Below are 27,379 nucleotides of genomic sequence, written 5' to 3' on the forward strand. Positions count from 1 at the left end.
CCACCTCAAGGTCTTGTGCTTAGAACCTTCTTCCTTTCTGTAGCTTGCTCCCTCCTTCATTTGCAGGACACTTGTGGGACATCCGAGCCCTCTCCTGCCATAAAGTAGGTAGGACATTGTGTCCCACTGGTCAGACCTTCTTCCTTGCTTTATTTTTCCCAACAGTTTTATCTTCTGACATAAAATATATTCTATCTGTTCATTTTTTTTTCCTCTCCCATGCCTTCCCTGGCCTATGTAAGCTACTGGAGGACACGAGGTATTGATAGCCTTTGTCCCTTCCATTCGCTACTGTCCTCAGCAGCTCACGGGGCAGCTGCTGCCTATTCTGGCATCATATCTCAGATTTAGTTTAGAAAAGGCAAAGAGCAGAAGGTGAAATGGCACATCCCAGTCGAATCTGTCCCTTTAATTCAGTTTTATTGGAAAACACAGCAGTAGCTTCAACCCACCAACGCCAAAAGTGTTTCACACATTCAACTCTATCTGTAGGGACAGAGGGGCTGAGGGTTTTCATTGTTTCTCTGGCTACACTAACATCAGGACCTGTTAATAAAGAGTAACACTACTAGTAAAGCAGCTAGCAACATCTTTATCTTATTTATTGATCTAGGTTTATTATTACAAATAGAACTTAGTTCATTTTAAATAATCTATTACATTTTATTTTATGTGCATTGGTGTGAGGGTGTCAGATTATTGGCACTGGAGTTACAAACAGTTGTGAGCTGCCATGTAGGTGCTGGGAATTGAACCCGGGTCCTTCTGGAAGAGCAGAAAGTGCTCTTAACCACTGAGCCATCTCTCCAGCCCCCAGAACCTAGTTCTTTTATCCCTATGGGTTGTAACTATTAATTCTCTTACATAAGGTTACAGGGAGACAGTGGGAACCTTCCTTCATTTCTCTCTGCCTTATTGCTTTGAGAGAGGGTCTCTTACTGAACTAGAAACTTGACATTTCAACTAAGCTGACTGGTCAGGAACTCTATAGGCTTACACTGCCCTCCCCACCATCCTTTGATGCCGTGGCTACGAGAACGCGTTGCATGCTTGGCTTTTCACATGGGTGCTGGGGTTCAAGCCCAGGTGCTCATGCTTGCCCTGCAAATGCTCTTGCCAGCAGGAGTGTCTCCCCAGTCCCTGCTCCATCCCTCTCGTCTGTCAGAGTCCTTAGTTTTTGGATTGTATGAAATTACTTACTTAGGGCAGGCTATCTTCTAGTTACTTCCTTTGAAAAGTGCATGGCAGGGAAATCATTTTGAGAGGTAATAAGTCTGAAAGCATTGCTTAAATGACAATTTAGAATCCTATTTATGGAATAGAAGAGGGTTGAGGACTTTAAGGCACTGATCACAATAAAGAGTTGAAATAAGGTAGCTACTTAGAAAATGGAATTTCAGTTATTTAAGCACTGGGTACTTTCAAACTAGAGATTTTGAGAAGATGGAAGATCAAAAACAACATCTGTAAAACCAAGACATTTGGGTAAAAGAAAGTCAAGAAAAAAAGTGACCAGCAGAGAAATAATGAAAAGAACTACAGAAAAAAGAAACAAGTCTAAATGGGATTTTTTTCCATACAGAAACCAAGTTTATACAAAGACACAAGGGGTGAGAACACAGATGCATCCACCAGGGGAGTGCTCTGACTTACTCTAAGCACCAGGCACATCGAGAGAACCTAGGAGAGAGAATTCACCCTGCTGCTAGAAACCCAAATCAGCAGCTAAACTCAACAGCTTCAATAAACAGCAGGCACACGCCAGCAAAGTGTTGGGAAAGCTACTCAAATGCTCACAAGAAAACAAGGAGAGCTCAACAGAGGATAACTAGCGCCTCTGCACAGCTGCAGAGGAAGGATAGGAGGCCTTAAAGGTAAAAGATCAGATCAGAATTCCATATTCCTACCCATGCTATTACCCTGTGAAGCAAGGCATCCATCAAACCCCCCTCCCCAGAACACAGCAGAATGTAAGGAGTGGTACAGCGTTCTATTGGGATCTCCAGACCCCGAGAAGAACAGACTGGAGATCACATAGTGTGCTGGGAGGTTCTCAAACCACCACTGCGGCCATGGCTGGCAGGAGGAGCCACTTGGATCATAGGAAGTTGGTGACGGAATTCAATACAGTATCTTGACACAGGGAATTGTTGGTGTTAAAGTGAGTGTGGGCAGAGGACAGGAAACTAGAAAGCAGTCCGTGGGAGGAGTTTTTGGTTTGGTTTTGTTTTGTTTGTTTTTAAAGGAGGCCTTAAGGAAGGGTGTGCAGAGGTGCTAGAGTATCTGTGGTATCAAGTGTAAGGGGATACTAAGTGTGTGGACACAGCAATGGAAGGCAGTTGTCAGGTAGAGCATAACTAAAACTAAGTATGTCTGAAAAAGCCATGAGAAAAACCTGCTTTTTGTATACATTAATTAAAAAATAAAGGTATAAAGAACAGGCTCACACAGGCACAAATACCTCAGGTCCAGAGCCTGTCTTGTGGCTGATAACACCATCACCCTTCACATGTGTGTGAGGAAGAATGGAGTGCAGGAGGGTGGATGAAATGTGACTCTGTCTTAGCCCCTGCAGCTTAGGCTTAGTGCACAGTAAAATGTCAATTTCCATTAAAAGGTTAGGAATGTGCATCTTCTAGTTCTGGGAAACTTTCTTTAGCCAGTTTTGATTATATTAGTTAGGTGGTAGACCTTTCTGGTTAATTTTCATACTTGCTGTTAGCGATAGTTCACAATTAAAGCCTTTTTCTTTTTTCTTTTTTAAATAATTTATTCAGATTACATCCTGATTGTTATCCCCTCACTTGTATCTTCTTGTTCTCCCCTTCCCTTCCTCTTTCACCTTATTCTCCTCCCATAGACCTGTGACAGAAGGGGATCTCCTCCCCCACCATATGATCACAGCCTATCAGGTCTCTTCCAGATGGACAGCCTGCCTACCCTTCCACTGACTGCCACCAGGCCTCCCCACCAAAGGGAAGTGGTCAAATAGGGGGCACCAGAGTTCATGTCAGAGGCAGTCCCCAATCTCCCCACCACCATGGAGAATGTACTGTCCATTGGCTAGATCTGAACAGGGGGTCTAGGTTTACTTCATGCAATGTCTTGGTTGTATAGCAGTTTGTACAGGACCTCCTGGGTCCAGATCCACCAGCCTTGATGGCCTTCTTGTGGGGTTCCTGGATCTTCTGGATCCTTCTATCTCCCCATTCTTCCATACCACTCTCACCTGGAGTCCAAGTGCAAGTCCCAGCATCTGTCCCAATCCCCCACTGAGTGAAGACTCTCAGAGGACAGCCATGTTGAGCTAACATCCACTTATAAGTGAGCATATACCATGTGTGTCTTTCTGGGCCTGGGTTACCTCACTCAGGGTGATCATTTCTAGTTCCACCCATTTGCCTGCAAATTTCAAGATTTCCTTGTTTTTAATAGTTGAGTAATATTCTACTGTGTACCACAGTTTCTTTATCTATTCGTCAACTGAGGCACATCTAGGTTGTTTCCAGATTCTGGCTATTACAAATAAGGCTGCTATAAACATAGTTGAGCAAATGTCCTTGTGTGGTGGAGCATCTTTCAAGTATATGTCAAGGAATGGAATACCTGGGTCTTGGGGTAGCCCTATTCCCAATTTTCTAAGAAAGTGCCAGATTGATTTCCAAAGTGGTTGTACAAGTTTACACTCCCATCAGCAATGAAGGAGTGTTCCCCTTCCTCCACATCCTTGCCAGCATGTGCTGTCAACTTGAGTTTTTAATCTTAGCCGTTCTGATGGACGTAAGATAGAATCTCAGAGTCGTTTTAATTTGCATTTCTCTGATGACTAAGGACGTTGAACATTCCTTTTTCTTACATTCTATCCTACAGCACATTCCAACTTAACCTTTTGATACATCTATTACTTTCTCTATTTATGCTGTCATATTTTTTACAGTAGTAGGTACTGTGTTTGCATTCCTATTGGGGATTATGCCTAGGGTCTTGTATGAGTGAAGAAAGCTCCTCTCACTAGGCTATGCTCCCAGCCCTGTGCTTTTGTATTCTTTATTTGTATGAAATGCTTTTGCTCCTGATTATTTTTATTTAGATTTATTTTTATTTTTATTAATGTGTAATTATTTGAGTGTCTGCCATACGTGGGCAGGCCATGGAGGCCAAAGGGCAGCACTGGATCCTCTGGAGCTGGAATTATAGGCAGTTGTGAGCCACCTGAGTTGGGTTTTAGGAGCCAAGCTCAGGTCCTCTGGGAGAGCAGCAGCAAGTGCCCATAACCACTGAGTCATCTTCCCAGGTCGTAATTATTTTTTATTTTCTTTTTAAAGTAGAATTCTATTATAATTTCAAGGATACAATCACTACTCTTATTTCTTTGTCTATTCATTTTAAATTTGTAAATTTAATTCTATTAACTGCATGCCCCCAATTCTTTTTGTTTTCTGAGTTTTAGCCTCAGATTTGCAGTCCTGATATTTACAGACGGTTGTTTTTCAGTCGTATGGTGACCTCTGTAAGCCAGATCCCCCAAGTTCCTGTTATAAGTTATCTTGGTCATGGCTTAACATCCAGACCTGTTTGGTTTCCTGTCTACGGAAAATTCATCTACCTCATTTGCTCTTCGCACACCCTTACCACATGGTCTCTTATTTTCTGCTTCACAATGCTGTATCCTCGATACCTTTAGAAATCTTAACATTTTGGCTTTCTATGACACAAAATGTTATCTTCCCGTGACATATTGTGTTAGAGCCACTGGTTTCAGCAAAGTACTGCTCCATATTCTCACTTAGTTTTTAAAGCTAATAGGTTTCTCATTATTACGACCATGTTCTTTTCTTTGTTCTCATAACACAGCATTTTTTAAAGTTCACATTACATCTCAATTGTTATGCCCTTACTTGTATCCTCCCATTCCTCCCTCCGTCCCTCTTTCACCTTATTCCCTCCCCTAGGTCTGTGACAGAAGGGGACCTCCTCCCCACCATATGGTCACAGCCTATCAAGTCTCATCTTGGTAGCCTTCCTATTCTTTCTCTGAGTGCTGCCATGCCTCCCCACCAAGGGGAAGTGGTGAAACATGGGGCACCAGAGTTCATGTCAGAGTCAGTACCCTCTCCCCACACAATATAACATAGTTTTTAAAAATATCTTACTATAATTTAATGAAAATTTAAGAGAAAGTGATAATAATGACACAGTTGCAGTCAACTACGTTCAACTGTGCTGTGACTGAGGGTATGTTAACATGAATATTTTTCTATTTTATGCTCTGTTGAAGAAGAGTGTGGTGTATATAGTGACTAAAGACATAAACTGTACAGCTACAATGCCAGTTTAAATTCTGGCAATCTACTAATTGTATAATTACCATATACCTCTGTTTCCTCATTGGTGAAGTGGAGATAATAAATGGGGAAGTTGAGGCAAGAGTCCCATCTTAACACACAAGTTCAAGACCAGCCTGGGCTATATAGTAAGACCCCATTACAAAATTAAAGATCTATCTTTATCTGGGAGAAACTAGGAAAGTTGAATGGAAAGAGACTACATAGGTAGGCACAAGCCTAGTAATAACACTGCTCTAGTAGACTGTAACATTTGCGTGCTTATTTTATGATATAAAAAGGAATATATGGATATATATATATGATCCATTACTATAATCTTAAATATTTATAATACGTGCTGTTTATATGCTTACTTTGTAAGTGAGAGAATGATAACAGTACTAAGCCGCCACATACTGGCTAAGTTTCCTTGGCCCCCAAAAGCTCCTAGATTGTAATATTCACTTGTTTATCATACAAGGAAACCAGACCAACCCTACAACAAACAAATAGTCCTTGTGCGGTTTAAAACAAATTAAGAATCATGTAAATACGTAGTCACACATACACTACACAGAATTTTTAAGGCATTCAAATAAAAACCAAATATATACAAAGACATCTTTTGAGAAAGAATTTCTAAAGTATCTAAAGTATCTATAGACAGCTTATCTCTGCTGACACACTTGGCAGAAATCTTCCTTTTCCTCACCTAAGTTGTGTCCTTCCTTCAAAGCCTGAGTGAAATCTAGTATCCTCCATAAAGTCTTAGCTAACAGTTTCAATCAGCAGTTATCCATGAATTTTAGAATTATATCAAACAGTGTAAAACACATATGAAATTGCTGTGATCCACAATGAGTCTAGATTCAGAGAGCAAGCGAACATGTATTCATACCCCTCCTCTCAAAATCAGGGGGTTGTTGAGGAAAGAGCCAGAGGCAGGAGATGAACCCAGTGAAACAGTGTTTCCTGAGCACTGCACAGGCACTGCACACATGAATATACAGTTCTGCGGCTTCAGGCAGAAGATCTGTGAAAGATCAAGCCAGACAAGTCCACAGCACGGATGGGAAAGGGAGCACAAAGCCTCAACCCAGTTGAAGAGCTCTTGGCACTGAAGGCTGATGGAGGAGGAGAGTCAGTTTCCTCTGGGGTGTGGCCCTGTGAGGACACCATGTGACATGGGCAGCCCTACACTCGTGCATATACTGTAGCACTGAGTGGTTCGTGAAGCTGGAAGGAGATCATGGTACAGGAGACAGGAGATAAAACTGATAGGTTTGACCAAAACACATTATTTGCGTGTATGAAATTGTAACAGAAAGAAAATAAACCATGTAGTATTTTCAGTAGCCACTAATAATCACAGGTAAGTTTATTGCTGGGTACTCACAACTCACTAGTAGCTTAATCACAACACTGGGCTTTAGATCAGCAACAACCAAACAAGAAGCGGTCCCTTTATCTGTTTCCCAGACCCTCTGACTTCCAACCGCTTTGATTTCTAAAAACACACACACACACACACACACTTTTCCACAGCCTCTCACTTCTTGACTGCTGTTTCTTCCTGTTTTGCGGTGGGTTTTTCCTCTCTTATCCACTAAACAGATCCTCCTTGGCTCTCAGACTTTCTCCCAAGATACCTCCATCCCTTATGAAAGTATAACCTGACTGGCTTTGACTGAGGCCTTCAACCAGGTCAGCGGATTCAACCCAGCCCTCCACTCAGCTCCACACTCCCAAACCACACCAGGACACGGACTAGCCTTTGACATCATTTCATTCCTCCTGGCTCACTTGTTTTTCCTGTTTCTTTTTTCCTATTTTTTCTGTCTTTTTATCTTACATCCCACTGCTAGGCTAATCTTTCTGTAAGACTAAATTTAATATGGTACTTCTCCGATATAAAAGCATTTACAGTACTACAGGACATAGTCTCAGTGTCTCATTGTAATATTCAACATCTTTATTTACGGAAACACTTAACTGCTTTTCAAGCCAATTACTCTATTCTGAAAACTATTTCCCCAAATGGACCCACTTCCTCATGACTAAATAGGTACTCCTACTGATCCTCCTTTCTGTCTCTTTGGGTGAACGAAATTTTATACTTCTGTTTAAGTCTGGTAAAATTATAACTTCTCTGTAAAATCTGTTGAGCATTTCAGATTGTGCTGATGTTTATAGTATCTCTGGCTTCCCTGATGTTTGCAATGCAGCACTCATTTGTCTCGGTGATTTTACGTGTCTTCTTTCCCACCTAAACGTAGCTCCTACCAAGGCTGCAGGCAGTGAATATGGTATGATGGGTTCCACATAAATAAAATTCTGCCACTGACACTGATAAGACCGTATTAAGAGCATGGAGTGTATTCTACTATTTCATGAAGAAGCCAACTTGATTTTGCATATAATAAAAAGATTAAACTTACTCACATACAAGTGTAGCTTTCTCCATCAAAGAAAGCTCTCTTTAAACCAAATGGAGACCATTACAACTGGACACTGCAGAGGTCAACAGACTGAGGCAGCCCAGCCCCAGCAGATGCACACAGATACACAGATACACCAACAGGTACACCAGATACACACAGATACACAGATACACCAACAGGTACACCACGGCTCCTGTATCTGTGGCTCGGGGAGCATGGCAGCAAAGGAGGGGGAAAGGCTCTAAGAGCCAGAATACGAGAAGTCTGCATTTAAAGAGTCCCTTCCAGGCATGGCTACACAAAAGCAAGACTGGAACAACATGTCATACAACGGACATGTTAATATGCAAAGGGGAATTTCACAGGGTTCCATCCCCAAGGCAATGAGTGGCTGCCCATATTCGTTGTCATATATGCTGAGTGGTCAGCCTTCAAACCATATACACAGTAACAACAAAAATGGACTCAGTAAGTTGTATGTATATATTTGGGTACACAGATGTGTGTGTGTGTGTGTGTGTGTGTGTGTGTGTGTGTATAATAAAGAAAAAGAGGCAATCAACTTGAAAGTGGGGAATGACACTGGAAAGGTTTAAGAGAAGATAGGTGGGAAGGGCTAGAGAGAAAAAAGAGAGGAAAAGTGATACAATTGTATTTGAATTAAAAACATTCCTTTTTGAAAATTAGAGATCCACTCCTCCTCCATTTCCCTTTAGAAAAGAGTAGGCCTCCCAGGAATATCAACTGAACACAGTACAACAAGATACAAAAAGACAACCCCTCATAGGCAGCCCAGTGGAAGGAAAAGAGTCCCTCCCAAGCAGGCCAAAGAGTCAGGGACACGCCACTCCCACTGTTAGGTGTCCCACAAAAGCACCAAGCTATGCAACCATAACATATACACAGGGGACCTAGGGGAGATGCGGGGAGGAGCGGACAGGGGCTGGGAGAAGTAAAGAAAGGGGAAACTTCAGTCAAGATGTATTGAAAACAAAACAAAAAAGTTAAGACCAAATGAGTTGCATAAAATCACAAATTATGTATGAAAAACTTGAAAATTTGTTATTTTTATATAGCCGGTCAAATAACCTATTACAGGAATTAAAACTGGAACCTGTGTTTTATGAATGTGCCTACAAATGTAGAACAATTATGGATAGACACCAGAATAAAACTGACTATACTGTGTGGTGTGTGTATACATATATATGTAATCTAAACATTTTAATCTAAAAATCAGTGTGTAAGGTTATATCTATACTTATGAAAATATTTCCAACCAATTACAAAGTAACCAGTATTTATGACATTACTCTATGGACTTTAATATTCCACCAGAGAGATAAACTATTCAAAGGTATTTAACTGAAACTATTTTTCCCTTTTACAAAGTTTATATAATTTGATTTTTTAAAAGTCAAAGCAGAAAATTATTAAATATATTTTGTTGATTGTTTTTTAAGAAGACAAAAATGAGAGCATATTTACTAGTTGCTGAAACCAAAACTCTAAATTGTCTCTTATAGCTTTCAATAATCTCAAGTTAGGAACAGGCATAGTTTGGGGGGGGAAACTACTAAAGACAATTTTTAATCCCTAAATTTATATATAGGTAAGTGTTGATATGTAAACTGTTCTGAAATTATAACTAGGTAAAATTATTTTTATGTTACAATTTATAGGTCATTGGATCAATAACATAAACTAAACTTTGGTAACAACAACCTGTAAATCCTTGTTTGTCATACGGATCCAAGGTCAGATTACACCCTCTTTAATCCCTTACACTGCAGCAGCCTCTTCAAAGATTTCTAAACAAGTGGATCTTTTAAAGATTCCTTAGACAGATTTCAACTAAATTGAATTCCATAAATCCAATTTTTATCATTTCTTTAAAAAACATTCACAGTAGAGAAATGGCTTCATTCAGAGACGAGAATCCAAATGCTATAGCATCAAGGGTGTCCAGGAACAGAGATATAGCTGATTGTTTTGGAGTGCTTGCTGTGAACACAAGAGGACCAGGTCAGATTCCCTAGTATCCACTTAAAACCTAAGTATGGCTTTGTATGCTTGGACACACATGTGTGTGTGAAGGGTGGTGGTGGTGTTTGTATTAGAGAGAGTGTGTGTGGTCTGTGTGTGTGTGTTGGTGGTGTATGTGTGAGAGAGTATGTGTTCGGGAGTGTGTGTGTGTGTGTGTGTGTGTGTGTGTGTGTGGTGTGTGTATGTATGCAGTACATGTGAGTGTGCATAAGGTGTGTGTGTGTGTGTGTGTGTGAGAGAGAGAGAGAGATGTGTATGTGGTGTGTGTGTGTGTAGTGTGTGTATGTGCTTGCACACACTGTGGTGTGGTGTGCTGTGGTGTGAGAGATAGAGACAGACAGACAGATGCGCATGCAGATGCACAGCTGTTTCAGGATAACTGACCCCACTGTGGACCCTGAGACTGTGAACTGTAAAAACCTGTTTCTAGTTGTGGAGTGGCTCAGCCCTAGCACACACCTTTAATCCAAGAACTTTCTATCTATTGCAAACAAGTGGTTGTTGTGTGGCAGTTTAATCCAAGAGTTTTCTGTACACAGGATTAAATAAACTTATCCCTAGATCAAGAAGACAAACAAGAAACCAGCTGACAGGGTTAAACAGAAAGGAGGGACAGAGGGAGGGAAGGAGAAGGAAGAAGGTCATTCTGACAGGAGACACAGAGGGAGGCAGATGTGATTATGAGCCTGGGAGGGTAGCTGGACACTTGGGTGAATGAGGCTAGGTGGGGCTATTTCAGAAACTTGTTAAGAGAAATAAATCTGCACAGCCACCACTGCCATGTTAGGGCTGTGTGTCGAAGGAAAGCACTATTAGAATTCAAGCACATGCGATCTTTGGAACTGCCTCACTGGACGGTGCATAAAAGGAGACTGAGGGACAGTGAGAACAGAGTTTAACTTATGTCATGATCTTAGTATAATTTAACAAACCCTAACAGAAATGGCCAGCAGACCCAGGCCCTTTCCTTACACTGAAATTCTAGCTTGAACACTAAATTATTTTTTAACTTACTGTGATACTAAAGATCTTCAGGAATGGAACCCATAAACATTTTTCAAAGATATAATGAAACTCTTGCCTGACAGATAATGTTAGAAAGTCTCCCAAAAGCCCTAAAGACGTAAGGAATGACTCGGAGTCATGGGCACGGAGGAACTTATCTTTCAAAAGCGTATCATATCAAGAATGTGCTGAGAGTAAAAGGTCTATTTTAGTAAAAGGTCTATTTTAGAAAAGTGTTTTCCATCATAAAAATAAAAATAAAATAGAACATAAAATTAGGTAAATCTCATTAGAACTTCAAAAATAGACTCTCTGGTATACCAGCCAGAGCTGCCAGGGCTGTCTCCTGATATTACAAAGACAATTTTTTCTTATACTCTATCATTTAAAAAGAAGTTTCTTTTCTGAGTTGAATAATTCAGTAGTGAAAGATATCCTTTCTGTGCCATGTGAACCACATACAAAAACCTTGTCATTAAATTAAAAAGCAATGACATCTGTCTAAAAACGACCATCTAACTGGGATTCTCCACTGCATTTTTTAAAATGCCTGACATGTTCCAACTTACCCCAGGTGGTGGTAAGGGTGGAGGCCATGAGACACACCTCTTAATGTAGGCAGCAGGCTTGCCCTCCAGTCAAATAATTTTGAGCCTGTTTTTGCAGTGAGTAACGGCATTAGGAACTCCAAGGCTAAGCTGAACTAAATCTGCAACTTATTGGAGTATATCTGATATTCAAGCATGAAGGTCTCACCACATATTTCTATGTAAATAAGTTATGATTTTAAACAATGCCATCCTTTTGAGGAGTATTCTAGAGAGGAATTTAGAAGTGTTATGGTTCTAAAAATATTCACTCAGCCTTATAAATAGTCTAGGAAGTAGAAATTCAAGCCATATGACAAGGCAACAGTTAGCCTCCATTACTAAAGACAGAACAGTTTAGACAAAACAAATAATGAAATTTTCTAAGAGGAAAATTAGAGTTAACTAAAATAATACTCTATGTTGAAGAGGTAAATTAAGCTACATTTGTCATTACTATGAACTTAGTGTTAGGAGGTTTATGGATAGACCAGTGGGCCTAACCGATAAACAAGAATGTTTACACATTTTTTAAAGTAATGGAAAGCAGAAAAATTAAAATTCAAACAGTGTATTTTATTCCAAAAATAAATGATAATTATTGGTATTGGTGATACAATGTAAGTGCACAGATATCTATAATTATCCTTTTTATCAAGAGCAAGGAAAATTTCCAAACAAATGGTATTTTTTAAGTGTATCAGCATGGCTAAGATATTTGTCCCGCATTTTGTGGTCAATGTGTGTTAATTATGATATCCTGATTATGTTCTAAGTCTAGGCCTGTTGAGCACAGGGCTGTCCAATAGAACTTGTTGCTGTGGAAATGGCATGTATCTGCATCCTTGACTGCCAGGAACTTAAACTGGGGACAGCTGTAACTGAGGAATCAAAATTTTAATTTTATTTAAAAATAGCCACATATAACTAGTGGCTACCACATTAAAACATATAGAGAGTCAAATGTAAGACTAACTCTGTTAAAGTAGGCTTCACTCTTATTTGCTTGTTCATTTCCATAAACATGGTATTCATAAGTGTTTATAAGAATGTTTATTAGAAATTTTTTGTCCTATGGTATCATTGTCACTTAAAAAATATGCCAGTGAATGTCTGATATGACACCCAGACAACCCAAGTGAAAAACACTGCCTGAAGAGATTCTTATTAGTGTTTGTAGTATGTCAATACAACCACACTGGTTAATGAGGTAGCTTGGTGGCCTGTGTCAATCTGTCTAATGTTCACTTTAGAATGACTAACATTCAAAGTATGAAATATCCACTCCTGAAAAGTTTTTTCCATTATCTATCATAGCACAAGAATACCAGTTATTCCACAGCTTTCAGCTCCACTGGCGAGATGCTGTGAAAGCTTGTCACACCATCTCACCTGACAGACGTGTTTGCTCTTCCATTTGCTCAGCACGCACTGACTGTTTTGCATCAGCTCCTGAAGGACAACAGAAAAAGAGAGAGTGCGGTTAGCAGCACACTTTGTCATTATCAGTTAAAGTGCTTCTGATTTACAAGGGGAAAAAAAAAAGGCAATCAACAAGCCACACAAAGACACAGTGTGTGGGAAGCTCTCGCTAGACAGAAGCGAGGCCATCATCACCCCGAGAGCTGGTCCTTTATGAAAATTAAATGTGTTGAAAGATGTCCTCAAACAGACTTGTTTGTTCCCATTTTGAAATCTTTTGAAAGATACCTCCAACTCTTTCAGTGAGTCTCGAAGTTTTTCTGGGCGTCTATTTTTGAGTGTCCAAGGATAATCTCGTGCTGGCAAATAAAACGTGTACAACAGTTAGTTAAACCTGATTTAAATAAGGAAGCTCTGCTTAGCAGTGTGCCTCGGAGGATTAAAATGAGACACCCAATAACTGAGAGGAAGTGGACTTCAGCTCTATCACTAAATGACAGTCTTTTAAAAGGCTTTGTTACAGAAACAGGATTTTTACCACAAAGTAATCTCCCTGATTATAATGTTGTGATGACAACCAACGAGACTCAGAGAACCCTTGAGAAGTTTTGGTAGGCCAAGGGATCCAGCAGGACTTAGTAGTGAGCGGCCTGATCTTTATCATTTAAGTAACCTTTTTGAGAAAACAGTCAAAATTCAACCCAAAATAAATTCCAACCTCTGTAAGTGGCCAACTGAGACCTGAAACGTTTCATGAATAAGTTAAATGTGTGAGGCAAGAAACAGAATATAAAAGTAATATGTAGAAAATTAATTTAAATGTGGCCAAAGCCCTATATACTTCAATTGTAGCAAAGAAGGAGAAATCCAAGTTTTAACCAATGCGTATTAGAGGTGCTCTCTGAGATAATGCTCTCACACAGAAACAGCAGCTCAGCTACAAGCCCGGCCGTCTATAATGGTGTCCTGCCTGAAAGACATGACAGCACAACTGTGGTACAGCGCTTTTGGGAGTAACCAACCAACATCTGGTTTGACTTAAAGCCTGCCCCATGAGCCCCAAGCCGTTCCTGGCACTGCTTGGATGACCAAGGGGCTGAGAGCAGACAGCCCAGGGACCTAGGACACTGTTCTTAAAAACATTGCACTTAAAAAAAAACTACTATTCTCAAAAAATAAAAATAAAAATAAAGCACGCCTGATGACATTCTGCTATACTTATGGAGCAACGCCCTGCTCACCCATCGTCAGAGACGCTTCCTCCTGTGGCAGACAGAACAGATGCAGGAGCCTGCAGCCAGACACTACACACAGAGAGACCGTGGAACACTCAGCCCTAATTGGGGTGTCTCCATTAAGTCCCTCCTCTGCGTCCAGGGAAGCCAGCTAACAAGGAGGTGGAAAAGTTGAAGAGCCAGAGGGGATGGAGGACACTAAGAAAACAAGGCCTCTCTCATATCTGACCATGTCCCCTGGATGGGGAGGCCTGGTGGCACTCAGAGGAAGGACAGCAGGTTACCAAGAAGAGACTTGATACCCTATGAGCATATACAGGGGGAGGAGGTCCCCCTCAGTCACAGTCATAGGGGAGGGGAGTAGAGGGAAAGCGGGAGGGAGGGAGGAATGGGAGGATACAAGGGATGGGATAACCATTGAGATGTAATATGAATAAATTAATAAAATAAAATTTTTTTAAAAAGGGAAAAAAATAAAAAATAAATTAAATAAATAAATAAATAAAAGATAACAAGGCCTCTCAATCAACATGACCAAGGCTCATGTGAGCTCACAGAAACTGCGGCTGCATGCACAGGGCCTCCACAGGTCTGCACCAGGTCCTCTGAGCATATATTATGGCTTCTAGTTTAGCGTTTTTATGGGATTCCTGAACGTGTGAATGTGTGGGTGTCTAATTCTTGTGCCTTCTCTTGGACTATTTTCCTTCTGGTTCTTTTGTCCAATTCCAATGTGTTAGCTTTTGTTTCATCTTATTATATATTATTTATTGTGTTTTATTTTATTATTATCCCTTAGAAGACTGCTTGTTTTCTAATGTGAGACAGAAAGAGAATGGATCCAGATGGGAGGAGAGGTGGCGAGGAACTGGTAGGGGCAGTGAGAGGGGAAACCATAATCAGGATATATATGTGAAATTTTAAAATCTATTTTTAATAAAGGAAAAAATAAGATAATTCTAAAATCAATGTCACAAATCAATAACAATATACTTTTAACTTATTTTAAGTAATTTCAATTGAAAGGTTGTTTAGTAGAGGTACAAAGTTAGGCTAAAATTAAATCTGTTTTAAAAATTAATAAAATTGGGGCAGGGGTCTAACTTAGCAATAAGGCACTTGCTTAGTGTATGTGGAGTCCTGGGTTCTATCTCCAGCACCCACCACACACAAATGAATAGACAGTACACGAATAATACTAATAACATAGTAAACTCATTGGAAACATAAATTAATCTTTATATTCTCATATTTAATAATTCTACAAAAGAACAGAGAGTGAGACCTTGGAAAACTCAGACCTAAATGAGACGCCTCCATCAAATTCCATATAACATGACATATATGAATGTATATGTCATATGTGCACATACACATAATATACAGCATATATAGATATTTAAATTTGAAAGTAGAAATTGCTATGTATCTTATTTCAGCAAATTAATTTGGCTCTATAAACATAATTTTGATGTGTAGAACATATGTACAAATTTTAAGATATGTGTTGCAGATACTAATGCAATATTCTAAAAATTAAATGTCAGTTCAATCACTTAAAATAAGGGAAAAAGGAAGGCTTTTCAAATCTAGCTATTCCAAATAAAACTTTAAATTACATTAGCTTTAATTCATTAAAACCATATCATGCTGTAGTTACATTATACACACAACCATACTTGTATCTTTGAGACTAACAACAACTAAATAAAATGCTGTTATAACAAATCTCCCATTATTAAAATAAGCATGACAGGGTCAGCCAGAAGGCCCAGAAGATGCAAGCACCTACTGGAAAGATTGACAACCTGAGTTCAATTCTTGGGACCAACATGGTGGAAGGAGAGAACCAATTCCCCTCTGGGTTCCACACACATGCTGTATTACACACAAGAACACATAGGCATGCACATACATGCATACATACACACAGTAATAACTAGTAAAACATGTTAACAACTTAGGCAAAATGTGAATAATAGAGGCTCCTGAATTTAAGCGTGACTTATAATCATTTTCCACACAGAAATGAGGGGGCAGATACATGAATTTTGCCGTACAGCCTGAATGACAGATACGTCAGGTCGCCCTGTACACCTTGGACATTTATATGCTTATTGGCCAATTGAGGATTTTAAATAAAAATAGTTTATTTAAAAATGTTAAATGCAAGCCAGGCGTGGTGGCGCATGCCTTTAATCCCAGCACTCGGGAGGAAGAGGCTGGTGGATCATTGTGAGTTTGAGGCTAGCCTCGTCTACAAAGTGAGTCCAGGATAGTCAAGGCTACACAGAGAAACCCTGTCTCAAAAAGATGCAAATATACTAATTTTGGGTTTACACAAACATGTATCTTACCAAAATTATACACAGTAAAAATTCTAAATGATTTAAATTAGAAATGCCTAATACATACTATTAGCATTAATGAGTTCATATACACAAACAATAACAATTGGTAATTGTAAGAAATGTAGACAGAATAACATTTACAATTTGTGCAGAAAACAGTTAATTTGTAACATAACACTCTTTTTTTCTAATAATTTAAATATATATACACAATGTAAACTTACATTCAGCCAGCCTATGTTTTTCTTCTAAGTTACCATACTCTGCTGCTGATACTGTGGCAAAGGAAAGAAGAAAAGTGGTATTGGTTTTTATTAAAGTATCTCCTATCTTTAGTGTGTACACATACAATAGGTTGCTGCAAACACTGAGATTAATACATGATGCTAAGCTTTAAAAAGGACAGTTGAGAGAGAATGTCACAATGTATGTTTGCATGTCACAGAAGCCATTTCCTTAATGTGCAGTGAAAAGGCTTATAAACACAACAGGTGGGCTGATATTCTGAGCTTCCAATCTCATCAGACAGGAAAGGAACGGCAACCAAGCCCAGAAGGGAGACTGCAGCATCTGTCATCAGAGCTATGAAGTCAGCCTATTAACCGCCATGCCAAGCACACAGGATGTTCACACAGCCTCCACTTCAACCAAGAACAGAACAGGAAGTAACTCTAGCTAGGGAGACCTTTTGGCCCATCATAAAACTTCTGGGATTAACAGGATTAATCAGATAAAGAAAATTGATCATTCACTCAGAAATGTCTATTTCAGATATCAGGTGAGGATCCCGGAGGCCCACATCACGGAGACCAGTGCACTAACAATGCCCTCTGCTGGGACACCAATAAATAACTGTGAACAGACTGTCCTGTTATCAGCCTGATCGGCAACAAAATGAAAAATTTTCACGTCCTTCTACAGCATTTTCTCAGTACTGCTTTATTTTTTATTGATCAGATAGATATCAACCTTAGCATTTTTCTCTTTTAAAAAACCTCAAGTGTCTGCTCTTAAAAGTTTGGAATTTATCTAAAGCTCATAAACACAGAGTTTTCAATGTTGCTGCTTCATTTCTTAGAATATTTCATTTATAAAACCAGCTAAATAGAATAGGTAAGTACTTTACCTGGTGGGTCTTTCTTGTCATAGTACTGGTAGACACCGATGTCTCTATCTATAGAGAGAAAGAAATAACATTAAATTATGGTAAAAGTTCTGGAGAGTAAGAAGCCAAATCATTCTATAGCAGAGGGGATTGTGGGGAGGGGAGCAGAAACAGCCTCCTTATGTTACTAGAAATAAAATAGCTCAAAAGCATCTGGACATGGGTTCATCTATTCTAGGGATATGCAGAAACTGGAAAGTTTATCGATCTAATGACAAAATCAGAATGGCATAAGGAAACACACAGAACTAGAATGGCATGGGGGAAGATTAGTCAAAAACTGAAATCAAGGAAGACCAAGTTTTCTCTTTCACACTTCCTCTGATATTTTTCACAGGGCGCTACCAACAGGAACTGCCACTGAGCAATGCCAAATGAAGTCAGGGGATGGAAGAAAATGCCCTAGCTGTTGGATCCCGAGCTGTGGCTTGCTTTTCTCCAATTTAGCTCAGAAGTCTAGTTCCCATCCTATAGCATTTGGGAGGAAATCTGCAAGAAGAAAGGGAGGATTACCGGGAGCTGTGGATAAATTATTATCTGAAACTTGTTTAGAGTCAAAAGGCTTCCAAACCTATTCAAATTCAGACGCTCTGCTGGGCTAGGTAAGAGACAAAGTGAGACTCCACAGATGTTGAGATTGGTTTAACCAAGGGATTCTGTTCTTGCAATTTAAACAAGGGAGCAGAATAATTTTCCCATGTCTATGAATAATGAAATATCTCTTTTATTCAAGTAACACTTGTTTTCTTCCATGCAAAAATAACTCTCAGTTACTAGCATAAGGAGGCTACAACTGTCTCTCATGAGCTAAAGCAGTACAGGCTGCCCCCTAGTGACTGGCTCCCTCCAAATTTATCCAACTGAAAGACAAAACCAAAAGAAAAACACAAGTAAAACTGCTATAATTAAGTCTGTAAATAAATAACAACCCAGCATGTGTGCTTGATATTCTCAATACCCATATACTCAAAGCTCACAAACTAAAGCTGCATTTTATTAATCATGAAATTAAAACATGATTTTAATAAATGCAACTGGATGTCTGTCAGTTAGGTGGGAAATATTAAAGACTGGCTGGAAGATTGTGCCCTTGAGTACTTACAATATTTTGCTAAGCTGAGTGGTGAATGTGCTCACTTTTTGATAGCTCACAGCATATTCTTACAATCTGTACACTTTTCAGTACATATGTTACACTTCAATTTTAAAAGTTTCTTGTTATTTAAAGCTATGAGCTAAGAACTGCAGGCATTTTATATGCAAGCGCTATCTCCTATTAAAACACCCCAGTTCATAATTATAATACCATTCCCGACATCAATATATTTACCACTGTAGAGCAGAACGAGGAAGATCATAACGGACCCTGAATTCTCTGCACAGACCTGGCCTTACTGTACCTGGCTAAGTGGGTCTGCACGTAGTAAGATAAGGGCGCCCACGTAAGACCTGTCAAGATACCAGACAGAGGCGGCTGAGGAAGACGCCCACGCAGTAATCAGACGATATGGGGCATAACAGAGGGGTGGAGTGCCAGAAAGGAAACTAGATGAGCAAGACACGGGGACCATCCACCCTGTGCGAGGACCACATGGAGTGGGAAGGCTACCCACACAGGGTGAGTGGACACAGACATGCCTGACTGGTATCTAAGGGGGGCTGATTGGTTAACAAAAGACACGGGTGCAATGACAAACCTTCTGTCCAAGAAGAAACATATGATATGAAAAGGAAGAAAATTCTTTTCTGAGATCATTTTTTTTACATCTAGCTTTTAATTTTCTTTCTTGTGTTACACCTTCAATTTCTGAGAGATCAGGTTAGCATTATTTTTTTAAGCTTCTGCATTTGGCTTCTTGCCTCATGGATTCTGCTTTTTCCTCGGGTTTGTGCATTTTCCTTTTCTCTCCTAAATAATCTTTGTTTCTCTAGAAATCCTTCACCTATTTTCTTTTCATTACTTATCTTCTTTCCTGTAGAAAATCCTCACAATCTGACGACTCCCGCGCTCTCTCGTGAGGAAGCTCTAAGAAGTCTACTGAAACTGTCCATACCCGAGTGCGGTTTCACTGAGCAGCCAGGGCCAGAGCATCTCGCCAAAGACCCTTACAACATCAGCGTACATGTTCATGCAATTACTCCGGGAGAGGATTCTAGTCACAAACTCCTTCTTTCTTGGCAAATATACAAAGGTAAGGAGGCATCCTCAGAAGCCAGCGGGACTCAGAGGACCTCATCCATCAACACGGCAGTCTCAGTGTCCTCCATCTTCCGTTTAGCACGTCTTCTCCCAGTGGCTCTGGTGTCCCAGAGTTTAGAGCCTCCATAATTAAGTATTTCCACATCATGGAGGCATCTCACTTTACACAGATGCACACTCCCTTTGTTGTCACCTGATGCCACATCCTCATCTTCTGCATACGTGCTCCTCCAGTTCCTGTACCTGCTCAAAGTGCTGAGGCACAAGCGGCCTGTCACTAGAATTCTCTTCTCTAGGCAAATGATACTTAGATTTTCAGCTCTGTTAATTCTTTCATGTCCAATTGCAGGTGTTCTTTTCCTAATCTCGGTTTTGTGTGTTTATGCATCTTTATTTTACTTCAGTTAATTATTTTAAAAGAGTTTTGGGAAAAGCAAATATGTGTCAAACCTTAAACTAGAAATTCTATCTCTATATACAATAAGGAAAAAATGACATTCACCTGTTATTACATATTCAATATTAAGAAACAGCATTTTACGAGGTAAACTATGTTCTTAGTAAAGATATAAAAGCAACATAAGTAAGCATGTATTTCCAAATATAAAAGTTAATCTAGATAATTAAGATAGAAACTATTTTTTAAGTTGTTTTCTAATGAAATGTATTTTATCCTATAGTATTAATAAACATTGTTAAACATTGTTTCCATTCCAGAAATATAAAACACAAAGAACATAAATAACTGTATAGCTCAAGTACATGTTTGAAATGTTTTTAATATCAAACATGAGCCACTTTGCAAAAGTGTATGACTATATAGCAGTTGAACAAATCCAATTTTAAAAATTGAGCATGTGTATCTTTAGAAAGAAGATCTACTAGACTAGTAAAATTTATTTCATAACTCAAGCCAAAAAATAAGTTAATAAGTTTATTTAAAACAATTTTTTTCATCACACAAGTTTTCATTTACAACTCTATCCGGCAAATGCAGGCCCTAGCTTTGTCAGTATTTGTGATAAGAGCCTAACAGACTCAAGAGCCCCGACTGACCCAGAGCTCACTTACCCGCAATGTGCAAGGTGCTTTTCAGAGACCACAGGTGTAGTTCAGTCAAGCAGAAAGACATCTGACAGCAAAAGAATCACTGTCCTATTCAAAGTAATTAGAGGGAAAAAAGAGGTACACATTGATTATTTTCTATTGTCAGTTACTATCTAAACCCCTTAAAACAAACGAATATTTGAGATGTGGTCCATTAGATTAAACACATTTTCATGGTTTTGGTTAGCCATTCAGAAATAAACTCTAGAAAAAGAAAAATATACTTCTTTTCCTGAATTTACTATGCCATCACATTGCGAAATGTGGTAAGGAGATTATCTACATTTGGGTGTTCAATAACATATGTTTGGTTACAGGTCTAAGTATACTTAGAATTATTTAGTATATGAACATCTTCTAAATCACAATTTTTAGGAAAAGTAGGTCTGAGAGGTGATTATTAAGTACAAGCACATTCTGGTTTTTTTTTTTTATCATTTATTCCTATTACATCTCAATGGTTATCCCCTACCTTGTATCCTCCCATTCCTCCCTCCGTCCCAGTTTCCCCTTACTCCCCTCCCCTATGACTGTGACTGAGGGGGACCTCCTCCCCCTGTATATGCTCATAGGGTATAAAGTCTCTTCCTGGTAGCCTGTTATCCTTCCTCTGAGTGCCACCAGGACTCCCCATACAGGGAACGTGGTCAAATATGGGGCACCAGAGTTCGTGTGAAAGTTATACCCCACTCTCCACTCAACTGTGGAGAATGTCCTGCCCACTGGCTAGATCTGGGTACGGGTTTGAAGTTTACGGCCTGCATTGTGCTTGGCTGGTGCCATAGTTTGAACGGGACCCCTGGGCCCAAATCTGCCTATCATAATTTTCTTCTTGTAGGTTTCTAGGATCCTCTGGATCCTTCAACTTTGCCATTCTCCCATGCTTCTCTCATCTAGAGTCCCAGTAGGATGTCCTCCCCTCTGTCCCAGTTTCCTGGTAAGTGAAGGCTTTTGTGGGACATATCCCTTGGGCTAGTATGCAGATATAAGTGAGTATATACCATTTGAGTCTTTCTGCTTCTGGGTTAACTCACTCATTATGATCATTTCTAGCTCAATCCATTTATCCAATAATTTCGGGAATTCCTCGTTTTTAATAGCTGAGTAGTATTCCATAGTGTATATGTACCACAGTTTCTTTATCCACTCTTCTACTGAGGGACACTTAGGCTGTTTCCAGGTTTTGGCTATTATGAATAAGGCTGACAAGCACATTTTGTAACACATTTTAATATATAAAACAACTATTTGAAATACCCTACATATAAATATGCTACAATGGAATGTGCAAGGGAAATGGCATATACTTACTACCACATCATATGCAGTTACTCCAAAATAAACTGTATGAAAGTGCAATACTACTCACACAGCATGATAGCCTGTGCATCATGATGGACAACACAGCATATTTTTAAAAAATCAAGCTATTTAAAATGTACATATTGGCTGTCCTCCTAGTTTAGTAGCAGGGACTAGTGACATATATAATAGACGCTTTAAAAATTCAAACAGGACCTCTTCAGTTTGGACTGATTAGGAAAAAGCTAGTTAGACATTTTATAATTATTTAAAATAAAATTTATATGACTTTCAATATTTGATTAGAAATTCATATAGCATACTAGAATAAAATATGATATATATATACATATATATATTATACATTAGAAACATATATAATGATTTAGCCTAAGCACATTATATAAACTGTAAAGTAAAATGTTCTCTACAATAAACTTCTAGAAAACAAAACAAGTGTGAAAACAATTTTCAGATAACTTTTAACAGAGGAAAAGATGCTTCAGCTAAATGGCTAAAATACTCCCCTGCTATCCATATGGGTAATAACCCAAAGCAATGTTAGACATAATAGAGACGTCCCTTGCCCTCACTTCACCTTCACAGAACCAGGGTACAATTACAGCCATCAAGATACACATGTACTGCTAAAGAGACAACGTTTGTAGACTGAGGAGGAAGAATGAAAAATGTGGTAACTTAAAAGAGGGACCTAATTGTGCCCGAACAGCAGAGCTGTGAGAACACCTGAGCGAAGCTGTGATATGTCCGTCCCATGAGTCTCTAGAGAAGCACAAGCTCTCAATACTGTGGTGATGGCGGCAGTGGTGGTGGTAGATAGCACTCAACATTTGTTCTAAACATGTATCTCTTATTGCATTTTATCCTCCTAGTTATTTGTTATTTTCTGCAACGCCAGCTCCATGCTAGAACTGAGGTCAGTCACATAGGCATCTGCTGGTGAAGGCAAGCGTGCGTCCATTCAGGCTGGCTCCAGAGGCCATGCTGGCTGCCCCGTGCCCTGCTGCAGTACTGGGGTGCATACAAGTACAGAAGTGTTTATGGTAGTTTGATGAAAAGGGTGGCATGCTCCAAAAGACATTGGCAGATATAGGTGGAAAGGTTTTTTTTTAATGACAGATAAAGTTAAAATAAGTAGGAAAGAAAGCTAGGAAGGTGACTCAGTTGGTAGGTAAGAGTGCTTGTGCTGCAAGCATGAGAACTTAGGTCTGAATTCCCCAGCATCTCACACAAAAAACAAGTACAGTAGTGCATGCCTGTATTCCCAGCACTGGAGGATGGAATGGGCAGGTCCCAAGAGCTCACTGGCTAGCTAGGCTAGCCAAATGGTGAGCTTTCAGCTCGTTGAGCGCCCCTGTTCCAGGGAAGAGAAGAATAGAGGAGCACCCTTGGGCTTAGGCATGGGAATGCACAGGCCTGTACAACTATGCACTCACATGCATGCACCATACACAACACACACAGGGAGGGACAGAGGGAGGGACAGAGGAAGGAAGGGAGGGAGGAAGAAAGGGAGGGAGTGAAGGAGGGAGGGAGAAGACAAGAAAGTAAAGAAGTGGTTAAAAAAAAGCAGGCTACAACAACATTTTTTAACTGATGCTAAATTTATTTTCTTCTTTCATCAAAATATGTTCAAAGGCAACAGATAAAACAAAGGACCCCTCAATCTCTGTATCTACCTTGCTCTAACTAGATGTTGGTCTCTCCTGCATATAGATGACTTAATGAGTGAGTACCAAGTAGAAGAGGTGGGTTTATGAAGAAAAAACATCCTTATATGAAGAAGGTCATACACAAGAGAAGACATTCGAACTAGGATGCACAAATGGCTGACACCTCACGGTGTTAAACAAGGGTGTGATGACACTGGTGCGTGCCTCCTCTGATATCAAGTATTAGAAGTCACCAACTTCTAGACTACACTATAGAATAATAAGAACAAGAATTAATAATAATGACACTATTCCTCACTTTAGAGTTTAATCACATGGCAACAACAATAATTTATGGCATGTGGGCATTGCCTATAGTTGCATAAAGACTATAAGTTATTACAAGATAAAAGTTTACAGATTAAAGAATATACTTTTATTTACAGACAAAAAGGAAACAACACTTGAAATTCTTGTTTCAATCAATTCAATAGAAATAAACATGCTAAAACTTTCTCCTGATAACAAAAAGGAGGAGAGAATACATTCTTAGTAGCAGTACACATTGGAGTAGTACATATGTGTGTGTGTCTGTGTGTGTGTGTACATAACATATATGTATGTTAATGTTACCTATTTTTTTGGAAGCCCTACAATACTGAGATATTATGGTATTAGGAGAAAAAGGCAAAACAAGCTTGGTGCTCAGAGAAAGTATGGTGTCCAGGACAGTTGAGGATCTGGGTCCTGTAAAAGCAGCTATGGGGTCAAGGAGGGTCCATAACATTTGGAAAAGGATGCAGCAAGAAGCTGAAGCACATATGAGTGAGGCAGATAAAAAGAAAACGCCAACTGAGGCCATGACTAGAATTGCTCGTAGACACACGGCACAATTCTGTGAGTCCCCACACACGTGTGATTAAAGAGAAGGGTTTGCATCAATGGAGAGAAGGAAGAAACAGCCAAATGTGGGCTTTCACCTTTTTTCTTGAACTTTAATGATCTTCCAGAAAAACCATAGCAATTTGAAGAGTAAATAAATGTAATAAATAAAATGACTTCAATAAAATCTGCAGTGCTAACTAGATGGGAAGGGAAGAAAGAGACTAAATCAGTGCCTCTCTTTAACCTCCAAGATGTCTGGCCATCTTTAAAACTGTACAAGTTTTTAAACACTTTAGAAACATCTTGCATCTTACTCAAGAATGCCACCAGTGAAAAAGAATGCTGGTAAAATCTGCCTGGAGGAAGTAAGCAAGACTGAGCTTGTTCCATCCAATATTGTATTAGTACAGAAATAGCTGTTTTGAAGTAGGAAAGAAAAGAATTTCAGAAGCACTCTGGGCTTTGCACTTGGTGAGCAAGGTGTGGGCAGGGATGGACAGAGCAGCGGTTCCCAAGGTGAGAGGCACAAGCCTACTTGGTGCCTGTGCATTTCTCAGGGAGACTCAGGACCAGAACAGAAGTAGCTGGGGGGAGCAAAAATGCAGGACTTTGAAAATAATGGCTCTAAGGGTAACAGAATAAATAAAATGACAACATGATTTAAACTTCACTCATTTTTAAATATCTTAATGTTCTGTTTAATTATACAAGATAGTTGATGTCAGTTTCTTTTGTCTGAGAAGGTCATTTTGTAACCCAAACATCTAGTCTTCATGACTAGATAAACAGTCTGATTTCAATTAAACCTGACCTAAATTTAAGATGGCCTTCTGTATGAGGAAGAATCAGTGAGTGTAGATTTTGAGGACAGGCAGATAAGAAAACCCTTTTGCTTCCTATGGAATCCTCACACGCTTCTGTGTTTGAAGGCAGGCTTCCCCTCGCTTTTTCTCTTCCCCTTGGTTACATTAGACTTATTATTTTCTGTAGTAACATGCAGAATAGAAACCATTCCAGTAGCATGCTGCTGATAATATTCTTTTGGAAAATAAAAGTATGTTTTAGAAGTAGAGATTACTTAGCATTTAATAAGTTGCAAAATACTTGTCTTCTGCCAAAGCAGTTAGTTCTGTAGCTGCCTGTCTCCTGAAGCAGCTATTTTGACTGCTATGTGGAGGAAAGGAAGCTTGAGGGCAAATAAAACTCCAATGTAAAACATGATAGCAGCAAAATAATGAAGCAAGAAAAGACAGTGCTAGGACACCATGGCGCCAACAAGACACTTGAAATGGATGTAGGGTAGCAGAGCACTGCACAGAGCCTGAGGGAATCTTTCTTGGGCATAAGTGTGGAGCGTTCACTTGCTACTTATTATCATATATTTCCTTGAGGAGTCTAATTGAAAATGTTTAAAAAGAAAGAACTAAATAGTATCAATTCACATAAACCACGGATTCACTGCACTGTTACAATCATAATTATTTTTCAATTACATAAAACTCAGTGTATTACCCTACAATTACTTCTGTAATATCATCACCACAAAGTAGCATTAAACACCTGTTCACTGTATTCATCAACACATTTGATCAAAGACATACGGCCATAAATAAGCTTTTTTTTTTCCCAAAAACTTTCAACACTGAACCAAACAAGCAAAGTTAATGCAAAAAGGGCAGGGGTTTCTCAAAATAACAAGACCTCATACTTGGGCTAAATTTACTATGTGGGACTACTAGGGACAATGGATCATTTGTGATCACAGAGGCTTAGTGCATCTAAATATAGTGATGATAAGAGGCACTTGTCTCAGATACAGGGTCTCAACTACCAAATAGTACATATCTAGCATAGCAGATAAAACTCCTGTGGAATATGGAATCTGCAATGCATGCCACTTTAGCCAAATGAACAAAGACTTCCAGATGCCCATAAGATGATACAGTTTGATAAATTATTATTGTTTTTTATTATTATTATTATTATTATTATTATTATTATTATTATTATTATTATTATTATTATTATCAGCAACAGGATCTCACTCTGAAGCTATGCAGCCCTGGTCTTGTAACTCTATACAGACCAGACTGGGCTCTAAACACACAATAGTCTACCTGCTTCTGTCTCCTGAGTGCTGGGATCAAAGGTGTACACCACTATAGAAAAAAAGATGATATAAAGTATTCAGGTTTGGTAGACTTTGTATGAGGGAATCAGAGTTTAAAAATAATGAAGGAACAAAACACGAAGAATTAGAAAAAGGCGCACTTCTTTATATCTATTCTTACACTATTGATTCAGTGGGCAAGTAGCACAGAGAAATCAGGGCCAAACAAAGGATGTCTTTGAATGTCAAACTTCAGAATTTGGACTTATACTTACTAAACAGTGGAATAATAAAATATTCCAGGCTATAATTATTGCAAGATAGCAAACAGGAAAGATGGAGGAAGTGCTGATACATAAGGGACCTGTTAGGAAGACACCTGAAGTAGCACATAGCAAGCACTTGAATTGGGTAGTTGGAGTGTAAGAAAAAGATAGAAGGGGAAAGAAGGAGAGAGAAGGGAGAGAGGGGAAAAAGGGAAGGGAGAGAGGAGGGGAGAGAGAGAGAGAGAGAGAGAGAGAGA

General features: G+C 39.3%; 1 protein-coding gene across 6 annotated transcripts in view; it reads right to left on the minus strand.

Moving 5' to 3' along the window:
- Window positions 1-27,379, minus strand: part of Wdpcp (WD repeat containing planar cell polarity effector) — a 270,649-nt gene that overhangs the window by 183,759 nt on the left and 59,511 nt on the right. For 4 of the 6 annotated variants that reach the window (XM_051165343.1, XM_051165345.1, XM_051165344.1 and 1 more), the window contains exons 2-6: window positions 20,851-20,934; window positions 17,541-17,588; window positions 16,639-16,689; window positions 13,117-13,187; window positions 12,799-12,858 (exon numbers count right to left, since the gene is read on the minus strand). In XM_051165343.1, coding sequence (XP_051021300.1) covers window positions 12,799-12,858; window positions 13,117-13,187; window positions 16,639-16,689; window positions 17,541-17,588; window positions 20,851-20,911 — 291 coding nt within the window. In that variant the 5' untranslated portion in view covers window positions 20,912-20,934. Of the gene's footprint in view, window positions 1-12,798; window positions 12,859-13,116; window positions 13,188-16,638; window positions 16,690-17,540; window positions 17,589-19,377; window positions 19,571-20,850; window positions 20,935-27,379 lie in introns of those variants that run through there. The other 2 variants (XM_051165346.1, XM_051165347.1) reach the window with 2 other exon arrangements.

The sequence above is a fragment of the Acomys russatus genome, chromosome 22, assembly GCF_903995435.1.
Source record: "Acomys russatus chromosome 22, mAcoRus1.1, whole genome shotgun sequence".
Taxonomy (NCBI): Eukaryota; Metazoa; Chordata; class Mammalia; order Rodentia; family Muridae; genus Acomys; species Acomys russatus.